Source organism: Doryrhamphus excisus, chromosome 18, assembly GCF_030265055.1.
Source record: "Doryrhamphus excisus isolate RoL2022-K1 chromosome 18, RoL_Dexc_1.0, whole genome shotgun sequence".
In the NCBI taxonomy this organism is placed as follows: domain Eukaryota; kingdom Metazoa; phylum Chordata; class Actinopteri; order Syngnathiformes; family Syngnathidae; genus Doryrhamphus; species Doryrhamphus excisus.
In genome coordinates, this window is record NC_080483.1 from 5,400,603 (window position 1) to 5,426,651 (window position 26,049).

General features: G+C 39.4%; 1 protein-coding gene across 15 annotated transcripts in view; it reads right to left on the bottom strand.

Moving 5' to 3' along the window:
- The window catches only part of ptprt (protein tyrosine phosphatase receptor type T), a 224,702-nt gene that overhangs the window by 97,555 nt on the left and 101,098 nt on the right, over nt 1-26,049 (bottom strand). For all 15 annotated transcript variants that reach the window (XM_058054365.1, XM_058054362.1, XM_058054361.1 and 12 more), the window contains exons 12-14: nt 10,888-11,089; nt 8,341-8,443; nt 4,746-5,022 (exon numbers count right to left, since the gene is read on the bottom strand). In XM_058054365.1, coding sequence (XP_057910348.1) covers nt 4,746-5,022; nt 8,341-8,443; nt 10,888-11,089 — 582 coding nt within the window. The remainder of the gene's footprint in view (nt 1-4,745; nt 5,023-8,340; nt 8,444-10,887; nt 11,090-26,049) is intronic.

The window sequence follows — 26,049 nt, forward strand, 5'->3', positions numbered from 1 at the left end:
GAAATATTTCAATATTGAACAAAGCAAAATTTGTTCTCAATCAGAAATCACTCCACACTCTTTATTGCTCTCTGGTTCTACCATATCTTACTTATTGTGTGGAAATATGGGATAATAACTATAAAAGCAATCTTCACTCGCTAAATGTACTGCAAAAAAAGGTCAGTAAGGATAATTCATAATGCCGCCTACAGAGAACATACTAACTCCTTATTTCTAAAATCACAAATACTTCAACTTGCTGATATAGTTCATCTTCAAACAGCTAAAATAATACATAAGACTAAAAACAACCAATTACCTAAAAATGTCATCCAATACTTCTCTACAAGAGAGGAGAAATATGATCTCAGGGAAGAAGTACATTTGAAACATTTATATGCTAGGACTACGTTATGCTAGCCATAGCATTTCAGTATGTGGAATCAAACTATGGAATGGATTGAGTAAGGAAATCAAACAATGCACAACTATGAGCCAATTCAATTCATAAAATGGTAGACCTGCACAAGACTGTAGTGGACTACAAGACCATTAACAAGACAGTGGACCTAAAGACTGGAATAGATAATAAACCATAAACAAAATGGTAAATCTGCACAAGTCTGGAGTGGACTACAAGACCACCATTGACAAGATTGTAGACCAGGGGTCGGCAACCTTTACTATGAAAAGAGCCATTTCACCCACTTGCCCACTAAAGAAAAATAGCCTGGAGCCGCAAAACGTTGTATGTTTAAAACAACATTGGAGGGGAAAAAAAAGACGAGTTGGAGTACTCTTGCTAGTACTGGAGATAAACTTTTGTTTTTAAATGAGCTCTAATTTATTTTTTAGAATCGTCAAATAACTCATTAATAATAATTAATAACTCAAATAACTCAAAGTATTACTCATTTCCCTTCATGTTAACCTGTCAGAGAGAACTGGATAGCATCCTGTCTGCTCATTCAGTCACCAGTCAGAACTCAGTCAGGATGCATTCATGGTCTCACACAAAGTTGGATTTTTGTAAACTCATAACAAAGACGTGCATTTTCACCACACGGGTGCTAAAAAATATTCAAGCATTGCAAAGGGAGCCGCAACAAAGAGGCTGGAGAGCCACATGCGGCTCTGGAGCCGCGGGTTGCTGACCCCTGTTGTAGACCAACATAAGACTGGCACAGACTACAAGACGATTGAAAAGATTGTAGACCTGCACAGGATTGGAATGGACTACAAGACCATCAACAAGTCTGGAGTGGACTACAACACAATTATCAAGACAGTGAACCAAAAGACTGGAATAGATACTAAACCATCAACAAAATGGTAGACCTGCACAAGACTGGAGTGGACTACAAGACAATTGACAAGACAGTGGACCTTAAGACTGGAATAGATACTAAACCATCAACAAAATGGTAGATCTGCACAACACTGGAGTGGACTACAAGACCCCCATTGCAAAGATAGACTACAAGACCATTGATAAGATTGTAGACCTACTCAAGACTGGAATGGACTACACTTCTTAACGATGTCGAGGGAGTTGGGAGGACAGTTAGCAAGACAAGTATTAGTAAGAAAGTTTGCTGTAATACTGTAGACTGAAATCCTACTGTTCATATTTTTGTAAACCTACAAAAACAGCAATATTTATTCCCCTACTGCATATAATTACTTTTACTATAATTACTGTTCATTCTTTTCTGCAACAGGTTAAACCCTGGTAACTCAATTTCTCCCCGCTGAGTTGAAAGTCAACGGAATTCCTTCAGAGTTAACGACTTAAGCTGGCGACACATTTGCATATAGCGGAGGTGTTGAAAAGACGACTTCACGCCGTTCGGGGGGAATTCATTTCCCAGACAATCGCTTTCCAGTGCGCGGGTTGTCGGGGACGCAACAGCTGCTCGCCTCTGACGCCAAAAAGAAAACATTTTAAGATGTGAGATGGCGGGCGCCAGCATCCAGGAGCAGCACCCGGGGGTGATGGATGGTGATGTCCGCTGTGCACCTGCTTCCGTTGCCTGCATTACTGCTGCATTTACATCCAAACATTTACGGTATATAAATTTAATTTATTTAATTTATTACATTAATTTTAAATTATTTTATTAAATTTATTAAATTTATTAAATTTTAATTAATTTATTAATAAATTATATTTTTTTATTAATTTATTTAATTTAAATTATTTTTTAAAATTAATTTATTTAATTTAAATTATTTTTTAAAAATTAATTAATTTAATTTAAAATATTTTTTAAAATTTCTTCATTTAATTTAAATATTTTTAAAAATTAATTAATTTAATTTAAATTAATTTACTATTAAATAATTTTTTACAATTAATTAATTTAATTTAAATTAATTTAAAGAATTTTTCAAAATTTATTCTTTTATTAATTTATTTAATTAAATTTATTTTATTATATTTTATTTAACTTATCTAAATACACTTCATTAGGTACACCATCTAATAACTTATTTCAGAACCCACTGACTTCCTGCAGATGTACGTGTACAACCACTGTTGGACTTCAGAGGTTCGACTGTATAGACTGATTTTTTTGGGGAGTCCGTATCAAGCCAACAGCCACAGTGGAATAAGATTCGCTTCTTGCCATGGCCCGTGTCTCGTCCACTTTGGACAGTCGTGTCCGTGGAGAGAGAGTCCACTCAGAGGACCAGTTCTCTCCACCAAGCCGCCGCGCTGCCTCGCCTTTGTGGATGCTAATGGGCCAAACCTCAGGAGGATGCTATAGCAGCAAAGTTAATAAATGGAGGACTAATTTATTGCCTCCATCCAGAGAGGCTGCATGTTGTTTATGGTGAAGATGTGTGTGTGTGCATGTGTGTGTGTGTGTGTGTGTGTGAAACCAGATAAGAATTCTAAGTGAGTGTGGATGATGCAGCTGCAATGCAACCTCCTCGCCTGTACCTATTTCTGTCCAATCATCAGGTAGAAGTGCTGTACATGAATTTGTTCATGGGTACTTCATGACAACAACAAGGAGACACCCAAGTTCAATTCCACCCTCGGCCATCTCTGTGTGGAGTTTGCATGTTCTCCCCGTGCATGCGTGGGTTTTCTCCGGGTACTCCGGTTTCCTCCCACATTCCAAAAACATGCTAGGTTAATTAGCGACTCCAAATTGTCCATAGGTATTAATGTGAGTGTGAATAGCTGGGATAGGCTCCAGCACCCTCGTGAGAATAAGTGGAAGAAAATGAATGAATGAAACAATGACATTATGGATCTCATAATGACTGAATGTACCTGAATCTTCATGCTTCAAGACATTTTGGACATTTTTATGCTGCCAAATTGTTCTGTCACCTCTGTACTATAAAGGCATGCTTGGAAGAGTTTGCTGTGGAAGAACTAAAGCATCTCCAACATCTGTGACCTCACAAATGGACACACTCCAACATCTTGTAGAAAGTCTTCCCAGGAGAGGAAAGCAGGAAGCTTCCAGCTGCAGATGAGGGACAACTCCGACATGTTCAGAGTGGGTGCACGTTTAGCACCATCACCTGTCAACTGCTGTGTGTATGTGTGTGTTTGTGTGAGTTTGATTGACAGAGCATCTTGGACAGTTTACATTTTTTTAACTTGTCAAAAACATTTTTCCACCTAGTGAGATGCCTGTTGTTGTTTCTCTATGATGTGCCATCGTCTCCTCAACCTCCTCCTGTCTTTACAACAATGGCGGCTGTGTGAATGTTTGCGTGTTTGTTTGAGTGCATTACGTGAGCTGATGAGCAGTTCCGACCCATGAGAGCCCATCGTCATTCATGCTTCAAGGAAAAGCTGGAGCCTATCCCAGCTGTCTTTGGGCGAGAGGCGGGGGAACACCCTGGACTGGTCGCTAATTAACCTAGCATGTTTTTGGAATGTGGGAGGAAACCGGAGTACCCGGAGAAAACCCACACATGCACGGGGAGAACTTGCAAACTCCACACAGAGATGGAATTGAACCCTGGTCTCCTAGCTGTGAGGTCTGTGCGCTAACCACTAGACCACCGTGCCGCCCAGTTCAAAATATTTAAATTATATAATTTATTTTTGAATTCAAAAAATATATATCATTGTTACATGATTTTTTATTAGATAAAAAATTATAATATTAATATTATAATTAATTATATTATAATATTATATTATAATATTTTTATTTGAAATTACTTTACTTTGAAATTTCTTTTTTAATTACTTTTATTTTTTTATTATATCAAATAAAAATACAACGTTGCTTTTTGTTTCGTTGGTCTCCTAGCTGTGAGGTCTGTGCGCTAACCACTCGACCGCCGTGCCGCCCTGATGATATCATCTAAATATTATATGAATTAAACCAAGCTGAGGAAGCTTATAAACAATAAAAATATCTATAAGTAACCCCACCAATTGGACTGACTGATGCCCTGAAACAAGGAGCAGAGATGATGCTGCTGCAAACATCTGGCACACATCACTCTCCACGGGACCCCCCCGGGCCCCAAACCAGGCCGCCATGCAAGACCCCAGCTCATCTCCAAGGCAGCACACGGTGAGGAATCTGCCTTTCGGTACATGGCGGCATCACCAAACCAGATGCCCCCCCCCTCCCCTGCCTGCCAAAAAGTTTTGCTTGCGGTAAAAAAATGACAAGAATAAAAGCACCAAAGCTTCATAAACATAAACACAAATATTGAACATATTGGTATGGTGTATACCTTAAAAGTCATACCCTTGTGTCCCTAATGAAGTGACTCACCCCACTGGCTCTGCTCACAGCCTGGAAGTAGATACTGTAGCTCTTGGCAGGGGACAGCGGGGGGTTCCAGAAGCCGCCGTAGCTCTTGTTGTCCCCCACCGTGAAGGGCTGCACCATGGTGAGACTGGACGGCGGCAGCTCGGCCGCCATGTAGTAAGGCGAGTTCAACACGGAGGCGTTGCGGACGCTGAAGGGGGCAGCAAAGCACTCAGGGGCTTCGGAGGCGGCGCGACGGGCCTTGGACTTGCGTTCTTCTCTCACGACCAGCTGGTAGGAGCTGATGACACAACAATATGACTCCTATTTAAAATGATACGACCACATTGAAGGGGTGTTACCTCCTCCAAGGCATGTCAGTGCTTATACTTCAATCACATTGATGCTAATGTATGTTTGCGTGGCGGGGGCCAATCATTGCCAACTTTCATTAACCCTCCTCTTGTGTTAGGGTCGGCACCGACCCGTTTTACATTTTAATGCATAAAAAGAATCACATAACATTTGTTTATTGCATCAAGGCTTTTTGACTTTGTCAGGAAACTCTATTTCAACAAAATAAAACCAAAAAAATCATTTTTACTACATTTTAAAATGGTCTGGTTGAAATTATGACCACTGTATTGTTAGGGTCGGTTTTGACCCGGTTATAATAATATGACTATAAAGCAATATTTTGAGCCAAAAAAATGGAATTTCACATGAAAAATGACAAAAACTGAAAAATCTGCAGTAATTTTGCAACAAGTCAAAAGAGTGAAGAGAAAAAGTTGTAATTTTATGAGAATAAGTAATATTAATATTATGAGGAAAAAAGTTGAAATATTACAGATAGATGTTGTTTTTTTAATCATAATTTGATGAAAAACAAACAACAAATAAAGCAAATGAGGTTTGATGGAAAAATTATGTGACAAAAATAAAGTCAAAATATCATGAAAATAAAGTCAATTTTATTTTAAAGTCAACGTCAACTGCTTGTATTGTTTCTTGAATTGGCTCATCGTTGTGCATTGTTTGATTTCCTTACTCAATCCATTCCATAGTTTGATTCCACATACTGAAATGCTATGGCTAGCATAACGTAGTCCTAGCATATAAGTGTTTCAAATGTACTTCTTCCCTGAGATCATATTTCTCCTCTCTTGTAGAGAAGTATTGGATGACATTTTTAGCTAATTGGTTATTTTTAGCCTTATGCATTATTTTAGCTGTTTGAAGATGAACTATATCAGCAAGTTGAAGTATTTGTGATTTTAGAAATAAGGAGTTAGTATGTTCTCTGTAGGCGGCATTATGAATTATCCTTACTGCCCTTTTTTGCAGTATATTTAGCGAGTGAAGATTGCTTTTATAGTTATTAGCCCATATTTCCACACAATAAGTAAGATATTTGGATCATGGAAAGAATGGCAAGAAGTACAGTGAACCAAGATCTGGACCTGTTCTGCTTTTTGATTTCACTTTATACTACAGTTCTGTTGCTGAAAACAATAACTTTTTCTACCTTTTCTTGACATTAATATATATGGGTCAAAATTCACCCCAACACCATAGATGTTTCTTTAGTGATTAATACCAAAATGAGAAAATAAATAAAACTAATTGATTTAAGAGATATGTTCTATATCCCTCAGTAATAGCCAGGTAACAAAAGAATTCAATTTATTAATATGATTCTTTTGAGGTTCATTTGACCATTTTTGGAAATTAAAATGGAGGGGTATAGTGACAAAAAAAGTCCTACATGCCCACACCAAAAGTATTAAAACCAACATTTTCATGGATAAGGAAGCCTAAGAAGGTAACCAAGACATGAGAAGCAAATTTGATGGTAACTTATTGTTTTTAGTGTATTTTATAGTTGATTTAATACATGGGTCAAAACCGACCCGTTAACATAAGAGATGATACCAGAAAGCTAACACAAGAGGAAAGTTAAGATCATTGCTGATGACCAAAACAATGTTGGTGAATAATCCGTTCCAAAGTGTTGCTACCTCTTCCTCTGGGGAGCAAGTCAATCTGTCTTCGAGAATTCATAAAAGCTGAAAAAAGAAAGGAAAACCACCTCCATGCTCGCTCTCCTTATGTCTACTGGCACCAATTTCATTGGATTGATCTCAGATTGAAAAAGCTGCCAGTAATTACAGCCCAGCCGTCTTTACACCAGAGGAAGACCATAATTGTATTTCAGAAAAATCAGAAGATTAGCAAAGGGATTTTACACAAACCAGCAATAAAGTCAAATACCACATGACTGCTAACAAGTTCAAATTGAACTAGTTTGTTTGCTTTTCAAAATGATGGAAGCTGGACCTCCGCAAAGGCTGCACCCATTGGGACAATACTACTTTCTTTCCATTCACAATGAATCCATACATAAATCATACATGCAAGCAGAATGGTCAACCAAAAAATACCAAAGACATGTTATTATTTATTTCAAAAATATTCTGGCTTTATATTTATATTGAAATTGATTGCACATTTTGTCCAAAAAAGGTTTAAATATAATACGGACATATTAAATTGCATTTAAAAATGAATAAAATTGATTATACATTTAGAATTGATTATAACATATACTACATTACTGTATATATATATATATATATATATATATATATATATATATATATATATATATATATATATATATATATATATATATATATATATATATATATATATATATATATATATATATATATATATATATATATATATATATATATATATATATATATATATATATATATATATATATATATATATATATATATATATATATATATATATATATATATATATATATATATAGATTACATTATAAATTAATATATGTAATAAATGTATGTATGTATCAATTGTTGTGATATAAAGATACATATAAATACACATTTACAATTTTTTAATATTTTAATTTTTAAACATAGATTTAAATCCGTTTTTTAAACAATATTTTTATTTGAATGCAGTTTTGTTTTATATTTAGTTTTATACAATAATAATATAATGTGAAAATAATAAATGGTATTTAAAATTCTCATATATATATAATTTTCATATATATATATATATATATATATATATATATGAAAATATTTAAAATATGACTTACTACTATGTTATATGTTATTACTATGGTATATGTAAGTTTTATTATTCATTCATTCATTTTCTACCGCTTATCCTCACAAGGGTTGCGGGGGTGCTGGAGCCTATCCCAGCTGTCTTCGGGCGCGAGGCTGGGTACACCCTGGACTGGTCGCCAGCCAATCACAGGGCACATATACACAAACAACCACATATGTTTTATTATATATATGAATATATAATATGCTATTCATTTTATGTATATTGCATATATACTATATATAAATACATTTATATTTATATATTAATACAGTTATTTATAAATAATTTTTAAAATAATATTTGTATATACAGTAGATTTTAATATATTTTGATAATAGTTTTTAAATAGTTTTCAAATAAAATACATAATGGTTCTGTTAATACGCAATCTCTCTTTTACATTCATCCTTGGAGGAGGTAAAAAAAAAGGGGGGGGGGGGGGGCGAGGTCGGGATACCTGATGGGCGCTCCACGGGACTTGGCAGGCTTGAGCAGGACGGTGATGGTTGACTCGGTCTCGTTCAACGGCGCCTCAGACTCGTACTCTGGCATGGTGGGGGCTGGGGGAGAGGACAGCTTTGGTTGATGACTAACTTATAATCATAAAAATGAACATGGAATCAAATCTATTGCCAGAAAGCACAGTGATTGTGTTATTATTCCCAACTAAATGCTAACATTCCGCTTTTCCGTGACTGATGAAAGTGAAGGCTTCCTCTTCCCGAACTTATGAATGTCTGCCATGTTGTCATCATGAATGTCACCAATGTGTGAACTGGACCAGAGCATCCACATTTTTCCCACATTGCTGTGGCATTTCGGTAATTAACAACGCCAGCCCCCACGCCCCGGCCACCCCACCCTCACCCCCACCATGCATCTATCACCATTTTATCTTCGGACTTCTGAGTGAGATCAACAAGATTGGCCATGGCGTGACATTTCCAGCGAGGCGTCCGTGTTCCACACGTGGATGAAACTTTTTTCCCATCTTCTTCTTTTGATACTTCCTGTCTCTTGGCAACACGTAGAAGAGGATGATGGAGGAATGGAGGTTCGCTGGAAAGGTCACGCTGAAGATGTGTCAACGTCAATAGTGCAGGATTGAGACCGACAAAGGCATGGTCTAATCACAACTCAACAAGACCAGTCGGACCCTGTTGGGTCTAAGGACAACCATAACTCATCCAGGATGAGTGCGTGTGGCGCAAGTGTAAAATGAAATTGTGTACACCGCCAATGCAGTGACTCCTCCCACATTCCACCAGCAATACACGACGCACGGCAGGACAGCGTATCCGACATTCATGCGCCTTGCCCGGCCATGGCGGGCGGCTTCTCCCGCTCTACACTCTGGTTCTCTGGATCACGATAGTCGTAGGTGCTGCAGCAAAGGAGGAGGAATGATTTATGAGAATGAGAATTATAAGAAAGATTTATACGTATATATATTTTTAAAGGCAATTATTTTTATTTTTATTTTTATTTTTAATATAAAATAATAGTTTATTATTATTTATATAGTAATAATAATAATAATAAAAATAGTTTATTATTATTATTATTAGTAGTAGTAGTAGTAGTAGTAGTATTTATTATTATTGTTATTTTTATTTTTAATATAATAATAATAGTTTATTATTACTTATATAGTAATAATACTAATGATAGTTTAATAGTATATTATTATTATTATTATTATTATTATTATTATTATTATTATTATTATTATTATTATTATTATTATTATATTTATATTATATCTATATTATATTTATATTATATTTATATTATATTTATATTATATTTATATTATATTTATATTATTAAAATATTTGTAATATTTAATTATATTTATTTAATACAATTTAATATTAGTTAATTAATTAATAATTTAATGAAATTTAACATAAATAATTATTTTATTATTATTATTATTAATATAATAATAATTATTATTATCATTACTATTATGGGAAGCAAACAAGAGCAAATATTTTTTATATATTTGGAGAAGTAGGCTGGGGAACGATATATTATATGGGAATAATGTCAATCTCCAAGAGAAATTCACATTTTAAAGCAGCTCTTTAATATTACAAAAATTGAATATACAATTATTTTAAAAATAACATTTTTTTAATGAAAAAAAATGGGGGGAAAAGAGTAACTAGTGAAGTTAATTCATTCATTCATTTTCTACCGATTATCCTCACAAGGGTCGGTGGTGCTGGAGCCTATCCTATGTTTTTTTGGAATGTGAGGGGGGGAGAACATGCAAACTCCACACAGAGATGTCCGAGGGTGGAATCAAACTCGGGTCTCCTAGCTGTGTGGCCTGCAAGCTAACCACTTGACCACCGTGAAGCCTAACCAGTAAAGTTGATACAAATAATAGTATTTTTCACCTATATGCCTAAAGCTAAGATGCTGTATCTAACCTCTTAGCATATCTACATGTGTTGCTTTAGAAAATATACAAATGACAAAGTTGCATCCTTTCATTTTTCACGAAGTGGCCCAAATGGAAAAAGTTTGGACACCCCCTAGCAACGAAAGAAAGAAGGGGGAGGATTCTGGAGCTGGAACTATTTACAATACAGTCATTTTTATTGCAAATGTTGATCCCAAATGTCAGATTTGGAGGGGGGGAGCGAGCCGTGTGTGGAAAACGGGCGTATCGATTCTTTTTCGCCATTCACTGAGAACCTTGGAACGTAAACCTCACCATTAGCATTTCATTTAGCAGTCATGAGCTCCATTGTGAAGCAAAGCAGACCTTCTAAGCGTAAAGAAATGATTCAGATCCACACTGGAGGAGCTTTTCTCAGCTCAGCTTTCAAACTTTACGGATATCCTTTCTTGTGGTGACATTTTGACTGTGACGTCGAAAGTCATCTCAAAATGGACTCTGTGATAACCAAAAGAAAAACAGTCTATGGGGAATGTAAAAGGGAGCAAGGAAATGTCACCAGAAAGCAACCAGGACACGTGAAGGTCTCACCTGCTATCTTGGTGGTGATGCGGGTGGTGACGGGGGGGCCGGAGCCTTTACTGGTGGAGGCTTTGAGCGTGAAGAAGTAGGTGGTGCCCGGGTAGAGGGCTACAAACAGGTGGTGGGTCTCGTTGGTGGGCTTGGTCACCTTTCCCCACTGGGTGGTTAAATCAGCGCTTGGGTCCAGCGAGCTCAGGCCCTTGTAGGTGATCTGGAGGAGGACAGGACACTTTCACGACACTGCAACTGAATGGACATCTTGGAGAAGTACTCGCAATGAAAAGAAACTCTTAGAAACAAGCATTCAAATCCCCACCTACAGATTAGAGCAGGGGTCTCAAACAGGCGGCCCGCGGGCCAAATGTGGGCCGCAGGACACTAGTTTGAGGCCCCCGCCTTGATATGAAAGTTTTATGTTAGTGCGGCCCGCGCAAGTTTGATATGGATGCTGTATGGTATCATGTACCCAGAAAAAATTATTACGTTTGATTAATGTTCATGTTAAAGGTTAAATAACTGTTAATAGTTATCCTCCCTATCCGTGTGGAAGTGGTACGTTTTGGGCTATTTAAGTTTAAAGGAAATAACTTGAAGGCTACCGTTTAGGTCGCTAGCTCTCTTGTTTGCGAGTTAGCATGTGTCTCAAGACCCTGCAGTTGTGTTTTGTTTGTTGTTTAGTCGTGTTTTGTCATGTCTACAGGGCTCTAATAATGCTTTGTTCATTTTAATCTGAAAAAAATAATTTGTCTACCCACCAACTATATGTGGTTACTTAAGTTTTTATTATTTGCCGTTTTATTATTATTATTATTATTATTATATTTATTTATTACTGATTGATTGATTTTCTTTATTCTTTATTTGTTTATTTATTTTCATCTTATTTTGTGTAGAAAAATAAAAAGTAAGATATTTGAGAACAGTGGAATGTTTTATCAGAGCTTTTCTTGTAGAAAATCGGAACCAAAGCAAAGTTTATTCATTTTTCTGTTTTTAATAAATGTGTTTTTTTTTTGTTTTTTTGTTTTTTTTTTAGAAAACCTGATGTGGCCCAGTCTCACTCAGACCCTAGCTCCAGTGGCCCCCAGGTAAATTGAGTTTGAGACCCCTGGATTAGAGTCTCCAGTTAACCCGACATGCTAGTTTCTGTACGGCCCCCGCTATCTAACTCGCTAATCGACTGCACTCGACCAAATTGTCATACAAATCAATTCAGCACTTCAAGCAATCCCCATTCCCCAAATTGACTCGGGGCCACAAACCCAGCAGACGCACTCCACTAAAGCGTCTGTCAAAAGAACTGTCAGTGTGCGGCGCCATATTGCCCTGGGCTAGCTTCCAGTCGATGACCACCCACCACAACACACACACACACACAGTCTCAGCCGTCAATGTGGATGACAGAACTGACGGACGGGGGTAAACACATTAATAGTTCCAGCCCAAACACTTCCTCATGTGCGTTTGTGTGCCTTCAATGTCAGCCTGAAAGTCAGGAAATAGGGAGCGTGGAGGCAAAACAATCCACACACTAACCCTAAGCCTAACTCATAAATCATACAAGAAATGAATCAAATTTTCCCAATTAAAGTAAATCCACTGAATCCATTCCAATATGGAGTACCCGGAAAAGACACAGGAAGAACATGCAAACTACTGTGGCCTACATGCTAGCCACTGTGTGGCCCTTGGTGCCCCATTCATTCATTTTCTACCTCTTATCCTCACGAAGGTCGCGGGGGTGCTGGAGCTTATCCCAGCTGTCTTCGAGCGAGAAGCGGGGTACACCCTGGACTGGTGGCCAGCCAATCACAGGGCACATATAGACAAACAACCATTCACACTCACATTCATACCTATGGACAATTTGGAGTCACTAATTAACCTAGCGGGGGGCACGGCAGTCGAGTGGTTAGCCGCGGACCTCATAGCTAGGAGACCAGGGTTCAATTCCACCCTCAGCCATTTCTGTGTGGAGTTTGCATGTTCTCCCCGTGCATGCGTGGGTTTTCTCCAGGTACTCCGGTTTCCTCCCACATTCCAAAAACATGCTAGGTTAATTGGCGACTCCAAATTGTCCATAGGTATGAATGTGAGTGTGAATGGTTGTTTGTCTATATGTGCCCTGTGATTGGCTGGCGACCAGTCCAGGGTGTACCCCGCCTCTCGCCCGAAGACAGCTGGGATAGGCTCCAGCACCCCCACGACCCTCGTGAGGGAAAGCGGTAGAAAATGAATGAATGAATTAACCTAGCATGTTTTTGGAATGTGGGAGGAAACCGGAGTACCCGGAGAAAACCCACGCATGCACGGGGAGAACATGCAAACTCCACACAAAGATGGCCAAGGGTGGAATTGAACCCTGGTCTCCTAGCTGTGAGGTCTGCACGCTAATCACTCCAACACCGTGCCGCCCAGTTTTACATCATATTGCTGAATTTTTAACTTAGTTAGCATTTTATTTATATAATTCAACTATTTAAGGGATATAATTTGTATGGTTTTTTGTTTTGTTTTTTAAGTACCGGTTCAGGCACTGCTTATCATTGAAAAAAAAAAACAATATATATATATATATATATAAAGATACCTAACTCTCCTAAGTACTACTGTGCCCCCCATAAGGGTTTACGAATGTACTTTCAATTCAAGTCTGTTGTTTTTAACACACCATCTTGTTCAGTGGTTTCTTTCAATTCCAAGGTTTTAAAAACCTAAACTGGTCATGTGATGCGTACCTCAAGATGACATTTGGAAAAGTCATCATCTGCATTGCGCTGCTGTTTGTGAGTGTAGTGAATGCTCCGGCAGAGGTCACCAGGTCGCCTGGGCCAGAATGGACACTCCATCTAAGCGTCTGCAAATGTGACGGTCTATTTCTTCTCTTTTTACCCTTTTTTTTTTCTCCATCATCTTTCTTGGCATTTAACTCCCCCGCGACAAAACAAGTAAGCGCCTCTCAGATTGAGCCACGCGGGATAAAACCTTTGGCCAATGAAACGTCGCTCTGCAATGGCACACAAAGCGCTGCTGCAGATACGGACGCCGGCCCGCCCCCTCAGCAAAGCAATCAATAACCATTTACAGAAGCTGGATTGAAAGGCTGTACAATAAAATATCATCTATTTTATCTACGCTTGCATGGTGTCAGGAATCTCTCAACGTTTTTACGCTCAACGTTATTGACTGAGTCACTCTCTCAACACCAACCCCCCCAACCTCCCAATTTATCTTCATAACTTGGTCTCCGTGGTTGATGGACTCCATCCAGCTACACGCACAAAAGCATTTGTAAAAAAAAAAAAAAAATGAAAGGAAAAAAACAAGAGAAAACGAGTTAGAATGAGCTAGCTAACAATACACATCATTGGGGCCTGCCTAATTGAACCCCAAACATTCATTCATTTTCTACTGCTTTTTTCCTCACGAGGGTCGCGGGGGTGCTGGAGCCTATCCCAGCTGTCTTTGGGCGAGAAGCTGGGTACACCCTGGACTGGTCGCCAGCCAATCACAGGGCACATATAGACAAACAACCATTCACACTCACATTCATACCTATGGACAATTTGGAGTGGCCAATTAACCTAGCATGTTTTTGGAATGTGGGAGGAAACCGGAGTACCCGGAAAAAAACCCACGCATGCACGGGGAGAACATGCAAACTCCACACAAAGATGGCCGAGGATGGAATTGAACTTGGGTCTCCTAGCTGTGAGGTCTGCGCGCTAACCACTCGACTACCGTGCCGCCCGGGTAGCACCAAATCTTAAAAAAAAAAAGGTTGTGCTAGAGATCTAGAAAAGGAATCAAAAAAGGTACTTAAAGGTACTAAAAAAAACTTTTGTTTTTTTTTTTAAATAGTGCCAATTTTGAAAGAAAAGTACTGCCAAAATCCTAAAAAGGACCACAAAGCACCTCATTTAAAAAAGGTGCCACAAAATCAAAAAAAAGGAAGAACCACATCTAAAAAAAGGTAGTGCCAATTCTAAAAAAAAAAGTACCCATGGTGGGCTGCCACAAATAAATAAATGAATGTACGGTAAACATGGTTGTGTATACGGCACTTTAACATACGCCCTAGCAGGCTTTGTCATAATTAATGACTGCAGTTTATTAATCTTTGCCTTCAATAATAAGATGATTGTCTCATAGACAGACGCAGCCATTTTTTTAATAAGCTGTCAAGCTGAACGTTGTTTCCGATGATCCACTGTTGATTATTATCGAGCTTAATGACAGAAAGAAAGAAAGAAGTGGACTGCGTTCCGACCCTTGAAGGAGCTTACAAATACATTCCGCAGTGTGTGTGTGTGTGTGTGTGTGTCTTTAGAGAAATAAACCATGTTTACGAGGCACCGCTGTGGGATGTGTGCGGCAGCAACGCTATTTCAATTCAGTTTTTTCCATTTTCCATGTTTTATTATTCTACGAGAAAAGACATCTTTGGACTCCCGTAATGTGCTTTGCTGTCTCTTACTCCTGCGGAACTTCCAATTGATCTTTTTACTTCTGTCCTTTTTATGCTTTGAGTTGATGCTCTCATCATCTGAAGCCAATAAAAGCATCGTTATTGAATAAAGCTTCCCTTTTGGCCATCTTCGAGGCCTCTGCAGCGGATGTATTGTTGCCTTACTAAATCAGCCCGCTCCATTCTCTCTGAACTATTGATTAGAAATATGAATTCAAACAGTCGGAACTACACAATGATATTTTTTCATCCACATTTACTATCTTGTACTTTAATTTGAAATCGTGTCTGTTGTGTGCAGTGATAGTTTTCAAGACCGAGTAGTTGAAGCTATTACGTGTAAACCAGGGGTCTCAAACACGCGGCCCGCAGGACACTAGTTTGAGGCCCCCGCCTTGATATGAAAGTTTAATGTTAGTGCGGCCCGCATCAAGTTTGATATGGATGCTGTATGGTATCATGTACCCAGAAAAAATTATTACGTTTGATTAATGTTCATGTTAAAGGTTAAATAACTGTTAATAGTTATCCTCCCTATCCGTGTGGAAGTGGTAAGTTTTTGGCTATTTAAGTTTAAAGGAAATAACTTGAAGGCTACCGTTTAGGTCGCTAGCTCTCTAGTTTGTGAGTTAGCATGTGTCTCAAGACCCTGCAGTTGCGCAATATGTTGTAAATAAAAAGAGTATAAATGTGACTATAGTCGTGTTTTGTCATGTCTACAGGGCTCTAATAATGCTTTGTTCATTTTAACAGAAAAAAATAATTTGTCTACCCACCAACTATATGTGTTTCTTAAGTTTTTATTATTTGCCGTTTTATTATTAATATATTTATTTATTACTGATTGATTGATTTTCTTTATTCTTGATTTGTTTATTTATTTTTCATCTTATTTTGTGTAGAAAAATAAAAATTAAGATATTTGAGAACACTGGAATGTTTTATCAGAGCTTTTATTGTAGAAAATCGGAACCAAAGCACTGAAAAAGTTTGTATATTTTTCTGTTTTTAATAAATGTGTTTTTTTTTGTTTGTTTTTTTTTTGGAAAACCTGATGCGGCCCAGCCTTGCCCAGACCCTAGCTCCAGTGGCCCCCAGGTAATTTGAGTTTGAGACCCCTGGTGTAAACACCACAGGTGCTCTGATCAGTCGGCTACCAATCGGTATCAGAAGTTCAGTGAAAAAGCACCATATATCATATCCTGATCATCTTTGTCCACACTTGCAAGTGCAGATTTCACTCCCAAATTATCATTATCGGTATCAGCAGTGTAAAAGCCTGATCGGAGCATTCCCAGTAAACAAAGCATTATCTTGAGGTAAATGAAAGACACGCGTCTGAGCTCACAGGAAGCTGCACTGGGCACGCTCCCATCGGAGTGACGCCCACACAAGAGCACTGAATTAGAACTAAAACACCTCTTCATCCTGCACTTGTGTAACCAGAAATTATTATTTACATACTTCACACCTTGACGTGATGCTGAATTATTATTATTACTATTATTATGGTGTGAATGCTGAAGACTGTTCACACAACAATAATAATAATTTCACATTTGCCATTCCCACATGACAACCCTCCTGTATTTGTACCGTCACATTCAAGTGAAAACATCAACGTCGGAAATTGTGGTCAGCATGCGGTTCGGTGCTAATCGTCAGATTTCGGTCACCTTCTCCTTCCAAGAATACATGCGAAAAAAAAAAAAAAGGACAGACGCTCTCAAGCTTCTCAACGTGATCCCCGCATGTAAGTACCGTGCATCCCATAATGCTCTGCTTCTGCAGCAGTTCCCTGCGGTGATGGCGTGATACTCAGCATTGTCTTTCAGCTGCAAAGAGCAAAATAAAACCAAAATAAACTGAAAGTTCTCCACTGTCGCGTAAGCTGTTCTCTTTTCACAACTTTCCTTTTGGAACGCAGCAGTCTCCTTCTCCTCCAATTTGGGATGTCACAGTCGTTCCTTCCGGCTGGATATGAATAGATGCAAACTCTCACTCACACAACAATAAACACCTGCAAGCTTTCTTTAATGGAACATTTGAGGGGAACGCATTATATTCTCAACTGAAAAGTAGACTTTTTAAATGAAATGCATGCGGTGCAGACGAGCAGCTATGACTGCCTCACTTTTTGCTGTGCATGGTAATGGTAATGGTAATGGTAATGGTTTTATTCAATTTGAACATGCATCAGATTACAATTGAGTGCATCCCATAATCAGTTCCCAGTTCCACATGTCCAAAGGAGTAGGAAGAAGCAAAGCTTATTAAATCCTACCCCTCCATCTGGTACTTTTACAATCAGTAACTGTTACATTTGTTCACTTCCTGCTTTCATAATACAGTTTAAGGTTTTTTTTAATAATGTACCTCGTACCAAAGTACGAGGTGATATGAGCATCCAATGACATAATGGGTACCATAGTAAGTGTCAATATAGTGATATATATAGCACATCATGACTGGTTCAAGACTCTTCATCCTTGTATTTAGCAAACATCAACTGCTTGTATTGTTTCTTGAATTGGCTCATCGTTGTGCATTGTTTGATTTCCTTACTCAATCCATTCCATAGTTTGATTCCACATACTGAAATGCTATGGCTTTTTAACGTAGTCCTAGCATATAAGTGTTTCAAATGTACTTCTTCCCTGAGATCATATTTCTCCTCTCTTGTAGAGAAGTATTGGATGACATTTTTAGCTAATTGGTTATTTTTAGCCTTATGCATTATTTTAGCTGTTTGAAGATGAACTATATCAACAAGTTTTAGAAATTTTAGAAATAAGGAGTTAGTATGTTCTCTGTAGGCGGCATTATGAATTATCCTTACTGACCTTTTTTGCAGTACATTTAGCGAGTGAAGATTGCTTTTATAGTTATTAGCCCATATTTCCACACAATAAGTAAGATATGGTAGAACCAGAGAGCAATAAAGAGTGTGGAGTGATTTCTGATTGAGAACAAATTTTGCTTTGTTCAATACTGAAATATTTCTGGCCACCTTATGTTGTATATTTGTAATATGAGGTTTCCAGCTCATATTTCCATCTATTGTGATCACCAGAAATGTATTTTGGTTCACCCTTTCAATGTCCACACCGTCTATTTGTATTTGCTGGTGCGTGTCCTTTCTGCTGTTACCAAACAGCATGATTTTAGTTTTACTTAGGTTCAAGGACAATCTATTATCATCAAACCATCTTTTTAGTGTGACCATTTCTTCTCTGACCTTTCTAATGATTTCGTCTGTATTCCCTCCAGAACAAAAAGCAGTGGTATCATCCACAAATAATACCAGCTTTAAGTCTTTCGTAACTTTGGAGATATCATTGATGTACAAGTTGAACAGTTTTGGCCCCAGTATTGACCCCTGGAGAACTCCGCACCCTCGGCATAAAGGTAATTAGCCATAGTCAAGGAAAAAAACCTCAGCCATAAGAAGATTATTGAGTTTTTATCAGTCCATTGTAAAATAATAGCAACAAGAATGAATGAGTAAAAAAAAAAACCCAACACATTTCCGTATTGGAGTTCAGCGCACGCTTTTTGAAGGTTTTGCATGGGACCAAGCACAACAAATGCAATGATCTATGATTTAGTCTACTGCCCCCTGTTGTCTCTGTTCTGTCCTGCAGCAGACTCCTGCCTTGTTCTCCTGGTCTGCACACCTGTTGCCCATCAGCCATTACGCCTTCTTATACCATTCCACTTCCATTGTTCCCCTGGCATGCCCCGTCCCGCCTGCACATTGCATGCTTCCTTGGTGCATGCTCTGGGGTCCTCAACACCTGGCACAAGTGCCACCTAGCATAATACGTTTATTGCATGTACAATATTTGCATCTTACTGCTGACTTGTTTGGATAATAGAAAAGTAAAAAAGAGTTTTGCCTGCCAGATGAGATGCTGTCAACCGACCATGTTGCGGAGAAGCAACAGCCAATCAGAAGGGGATTTTGATGTCAACTGATTGACACCATTTGATGTTTCTGACTTGGATGGAACAGGGTCCCTCTTCAGAGAAATACTGTACTTTGCTAAACCTTTTATGGCCACTAATTTCTCTCTCCAGAGCTGGCATTGGAATTCTATGTATCTACTCTTGCTTGAATTCAATTGTAAACTGTCCTCGAGACTCTTGGACTTATTTCACAGCTGTTGGAATAAAATAATCTGGGCTTTAAATGTTGTCCAAGTTTCATTACTGAACTTGACAATGAGACTGACTCCCACAATGATGAGAGGGAACCTGACATTTTTTATGTGGAAATTGCTCAGCTATTCAATTCAGATACAGAAGATGAGGACTTGAGGGAATAGATTCATAAAATACGGCAAGTACATTGTGAAAACCCAAATCTGGGTGGAGAAGGGCTGGTCCAAACAGTCTTATTAGAAAATACTGAACCTACCGAAATAAATTTGTAGTTCTGAATCAGCATCTGAATCATACAATGTGAGGGCAAAATAAAGCCCGGCAACAACACATAACAAAAACACAATCTCTGGTCTGCTCTCCGTCCCAAATACCTTCCGTTAGTCATTAGACCAGCTAACCTGAGAGCGACAGTGTAATAATTCTTCCTTGCAGAGCTGCTTCCTTCCTCGTGCTCGCCCTTGATAAGCCTTCAGCGAGAGAAGCAACCAAACAGCCTCAACAGCCCAGTAACAGTTGTTATTTCTGCCTGAGATGAATCAACACACCAGAGCCGCACAAAGACCACAAGCCCGGGACCAACCATCATCAAAGCTTGTGAGCAGCTGGGACGCTAATCTTCCAACAGAGGACGCAACCTCGTCATCCGGCAGACCAACCAGCTCAATGCTACTTTTGAAACAGGAAGTGGATTCTGGACAAGTGGAGAGAGGAAGGATGTGTATGCTAATACACCTCATTAGCTTTTTACCTGACAAGCCATTTAAGCAGTTGTCCTTGTGACGTCTGGTGGGACGGAAAGATTGGGAATGGCCAGGATGAGTGTTTGCTGGCAGGAAGTAGTCGTTCCTGACAAATGAGCGTATAGTGGATAATTGTGTGTAGAGAAATGGAGATGGATGCTTTCATACGCCACCGACTCTCCCTTAATGGTACTCAAAGAGCGGTGTGGCCTTGTTCATACACACACACACACACACACTCCCATGACAGTATAAAATGTGCAAGACTATTCTTTGAGGGGCATAAAAGTGTCTTGCTCAAGGACACTTGGACACGGTCTCTAAGGGACACCCCCCTGCGCCCCCGCCCCGGCCCCAGCCAAGGGCCAGTGAAGCTCCTCCTTCAAGCGTGTTCATGACCCGCTTCACCGCACAATCCTCTTCCCAAAGAGCCCAGACAATCTCGCTGTTTCTCTGTCATGTCTGTTTTGTTTGACATTTTTGGAATACAGTAGATCAGGGGTCTCAAACACGCAGCCCACGGGCCAAATGTGGCCTGCAGGACACTAGTTTGAGGCCCCCGCCTTGATATGAAAGTTTAATGTTAGTGCGGCCCACACAAGTTCGATATGGATGCTGTATGGTATCATGTACCCAGAAAAAATTATTACGTTTGATTAATGTTCATGTTAAAGGTTAAATAACTGTTAATAGTTATCCTCCCTATCCGTGTGGAAGTGGTAAGTTTTTGGCTATTTAAGTTTAAAGGAAATAACTTGAAGGCTACCGTTTAGGTCGCTAGCTCTCTAGTTTGCGAGTTAGCATGTGTCTCAAGACCCTGCAGTTGCGCAATATGTTGTAAATGAAAAGAGTATAAATGTGACTATAGTCGTGTTTTGTCATGTCTACAGGGCTCTAATAATGCTTTGTTCATTTTAATCTGAAAAAAATTATTTGTCTACCCACCAACTATATGTGGTTTTTTAAGTTTTTATTATTTGCCGTTTTATTATTATTATATTTATTTTTTACTGATTGATTTTCTTTATTCTTGATTTGCTTATTTATTTTTCATCTTATTTTGTGTAGAAAAATAAAAAGTAAGATATTTGAGAACAGTGGAATGTTTTATCAGAGCTTTTCTTGTAGAAAATTGGAACCAAAGCGAAGTTTTTTAATTTTTTTTTAATAAATGCGTTTTTTTTGTTTGTTTTTTTTGGGGGGAAAAACCTGATGCGGCCCAGTCTCACCCAGATCTGAGCTCCAGTGGCCCCCAAGTAAATTGAGTTTGAGACCCCTGCAGTAGATCCTCGCTTTTACCTTCCGGGACCACCAGTGAATGGCGAAAAAAGAGGCCATGAAAATGTCTATTTTGGACACACAACTTGCTACCCCTGCCCTCACTCCAAAATGTAACGTTGATGTTCTACGATTTCTCACAGGAACTAAGCTGTATACTAGGCTGTAAAAAAGTATAGTAGTAGTAGAAAAAATACAAAAATGTGGGCTTTTTTTTTAAAGCAATGCTGCACATTTTACTTGGACCTCTGGGCTTGCCAACATGACTTTCCATACCACCTACAAAAAATGCTTATTCCCTTCAATTAAATACAGAATAATGATTAAGTTATTATTAGAGCCAGTGTAGCAAGTGGTAGCTGTGTGAAGGCCCTCTTGAAACTGCTGCTTATTATTATTATGCGACTTTTCTTGCATTTTTAAGGGTCTTAAAATGCACAAAAACTAGCCAAAATTTGCAAGCACGCCATGCCTGGCACAGAGGACACATAAGAAAGAAAAAAAAAACAGTGGTTGCACTTTAACAAACTTGCTCAATGTGTTCCATAATTTGATTCCACATGCTAGAATGCCGGTTTTCTCCGGGTACTCCGGTTTCGGAGTATATAAAATACTACAGTAAACCTCGGATATATCGGACTCGGATATATCGGAAATTCGCTCACAACGGACAGATAAAAAAGAACCGATTTTTCTGTAATGCATTTCCAATAAAAATTCATTGCATATATCGGATTTTTTATAACAGATTTCGCCTATTTCGGACAAAATCTCCAGTCCCGTTCCAATGCATTTCCATTAAATTTCCCTCGCATATATCGGATGGCCGCATCGTGGCGCTCCGATTCGCCGAATCGTGACAGGCCGCTATACGACGTCATTTGCAGCGTTTGCAGCGTTGCCTGCGCGTCCAGGTACATTGGAAAGATAGTCAAGGAAGTGCCTTTTTATAACGGATAAAATCCGATTTACGCATATACCGAATATAAATCCGATATATGTGTAAAACGGACATTTTCCGGTATATTTGCATATAATGGATTTCGCTTATATCGGACAAAACCAGTGGGAACAATTGAATCCGATATAGCCGAGGTTTACTGTACATATGTAAGTCATGTGACTGTTGGAATGTACAGTGGTCAGTAGCATCCACAAACGAGGAAACAAACCCAACCAGGATTGTTGAGCTCTGCAGTCTACTGAGTGACATCGGAATATTTTGCATGCTTTTTCCTCCCGTCTTACAGAGCTCATAATTGCAGCCGTGCAGAAACTTGAACCCTTTTACCGGCTGAGATGTTCCTGCGGGAGTTGGTCCACACTAGGCTATGATGAGTAAATGAGTCGGGCCGGCACAAAGGCGCTGAGAGTCGACACAGGTGTAAGCGATAGCGCGCTATTCCCCTGCAGGCCAAAGAGGCGACATGACGGAGTAAATGGGGTCGGCAGCTCAAGGACTTGAAAGCCCAGCTAAACATCATCCATCATTGACAATGCAACAATGCCACACGGCAGACAATGAGCCACGGAAGAGTCATTTTCTATAACATTTAAGATATATTTTGAGCCGTGAATGCAAAAACAATACTTCCACATGCAGCGTCTCCCCCAAGTGTGATGCTGCTGAATCAATGATGTCTTTTGTGAGCACACCAGAGACGGCGGCAGAGATGCTCACAAGTTTGCGGCTGCTCTTTTTACTCAACGCAACAGCTGCATCACAACAACTCTCTGGAGTAAATGCCAAATTGCTTGCCGGTATTGATTATGGTGATTGATTAAAGTCCTGCGTGCAGACTACAGCGTTTGGTTATTCACAGTAATGACACAACTTTGTGCTGTGATAGCTGGGAGCTAGAATGTGATGAGTAACAAGGTATGTCTGCAACATCTTTATCAGCGTCGACTCTTTGGAATATACAAAATATTTTGGAATATAAGACCGGTGGCCTTAGGATATGAAGTCATAAATCATAAGTCTTTATTAATCCATCGGCTTGACAGACTGTTCTATGCATCTACAAGGTCTATATGTATGATCTTGGGATCAAAGTAAAACTTTTAGGGTTTTTATAACACAGTTTGACCATAATCAACCAGGAGTCGAAGTATGTGGAAAGGCGGGGGTGTAGCAGTTGATGTGGCGCCACAAGCGGCAACAAAGTTTCAGCAGGAATGGGTATTATTCCAAATAATAACCAAAGTTATTTGTACCTACTGTCATTGTGAGTTGAGGTGTGGAGCCTTAAATGCCAGAAAGAAGAGAGCATTTATATTGTAATTTATACAGTGGTACCCTGGCATCATACAAGTGTCCTAACTAACGAGTGTTTTTTAAATGCAAGCTGTCTATCGGCTCAATCTTTGCTTTGAACTATGACCTCAAATTTGGGTTACGAGATGCACGTTACCGGCAGGCATAGCAAAAGACAGCTTTTCCCGGGGCTTGTGTCAGGGGCTATCCAAACGGCAACTTTTCCAGGTCAAAATAGCAACGTATTTTATCATTTTCGCCTCACATCTGCATGGAAACGCTGTTCTAGATGACTTGAAACAGTATTTTTAAAAAACGGTTTCCAGAGTGGAAAAATATATGAAAACAAAAACGCCTACAATAGACGTAGCGTGTGATGGTTAATGCATTTTTCATGAGTACGAACATAAAACACGTATGTTCAGTCGTGTTCTGTGATTGGCCGGTCATACACCGACTCTACAGACTCTACAGGCTGCAAGCAGCAGAACCCTTCCTTCCTTCCTTCCTTCCTTCCTATCTTCCTTCCTTCCTTCCTTCCTTCCTTCCTTACTTACTTACTTCCCATCCTTCCTTCCTTCCTTCCTTCCTTTGTTCCCATCCCTCCTTCCCATCCTTCCTTCCCATCCTTCCTTCCTTCCTTCCCATCCTTGCTTCCTTCCTTCTTTCCATCCTTCCTTACTTCCTTCCTTCCCATCCTTCTTCCGTCCCTTCTTTCCTTCCCATCCTTCCTTCCCATCCTTCCTTCCCATCCTTCCTTCCTTCCCATCCTTTCTCCCCATCCTTCCTTCCCATCCTTCCATCCCTCCTTCCCATCCTTCCTTCCCATCCCTCCTTCCTTCCTTCCCATCCTTCCTTCCTTCCTTCCTTCCTTCCCATCATTCCTTCCCATCCTTCCTTCCTTCCCATACTTCCTTCCCATCCCCCTTCCTTTCTTCCTTCCTTCCCATCCTTCCTTCCTTCCCATTCTTCCTTCCTTCCCATCCTTACTTCCCATCCTTCCCATTCTTCCTTCCCATCCATCCATCCATCCTTCCCATCCTTCCTTCCTTCCCATCCATCCATCCATCCTTCCCATCCTTCCTTCCTTCCCATCCTTCCTTCCTTCCTTCCTTCCTTCCTTCCTTCCCATCCTTCCATCCTTCCTTCCTTCCTTCCTTCCTTCCTTGCTAACCACTCAACCGCCGTGCCGCCGAGTAAGAAGTATTTGTTGTATATGTTGTTGTATATTTTTCTTCTCGCTCCAAATCACAGGTCACCCCAAGCAGTACCGGTGTGTGGGTAGGGTGGAAGGAAAGCTTTGCAAAGAACTATTGTATGTAAAAGGCATTTATTAAGTTAGAAAGTCCACATGTTTTTGCCTTTACTTTCATTATGTACGTCTGAGCATGTTCAACGGCCCTTTCATGCGGCATAGGTCACCAGACGTTTATTGAACTGCAAACTAGTCCATAAATTCAAAAGGGTTGGCAACCACTGCTGTAAATGAACAACCTGCATTAACATTAAAAAAGCGTCCAAAGGCAGTGCCTCGCCAGTCGTGAATCTCACTACACGTCAATGATTGATACAAGCCTTGGAACATGAATGCAGGACTGAATGCTGGACTGGGACCAACGTGTGAGGTGCCTTCTGAGTGCAGTTCTTATCAACTACTAGTAAATTACATTCAATCTTATGCTATACTTTTGTGCTTAAAATGAAAAAGATTCCAAAGTCACCTTTGGCAGCCCTGGTTGTGCGGAATGACAGTGACATTTCTCCAGCTGTCAATCATGCGTCACATGCTATTTGGCCAAGAGTTGCTCTTTGCTGCCGCATTTCATTGACATTCGGCACTCGCTTCCTTTCTGAGTGCATCCCTGTTCTCTTTTTAGGTGGTCTTCACAACAAATCGGCAGCACAAAAGGAAATCAATGGAGGAAATTTCAGATGTAGCTAATTGAAGCCACAAGACGAGGCGGTGCACGGAAGCTCTTTGACTTATCGGTTGCTCGGCGAGCCTCACCCTTTGCTTCACTGCTTTGATCTAATCGATGCCGGAGCCGGCATCTGTGAGGTTTGCAGGTATCTGGGAATAATAAAGAACCGGCAGGGGGGAGGGCAAGGTGGCCGATGGAGAGGACCCCCCTCATGCTGGGATGTTCTGATGAGTGGATCAAAGATGGGATTGACGAGGTCATGATCTGTGGGTGGCATCACCAAACCGTCAATACCGAATCCATGAGGAGCCGTTGAGGATGAAGCAAAAACATTTACTT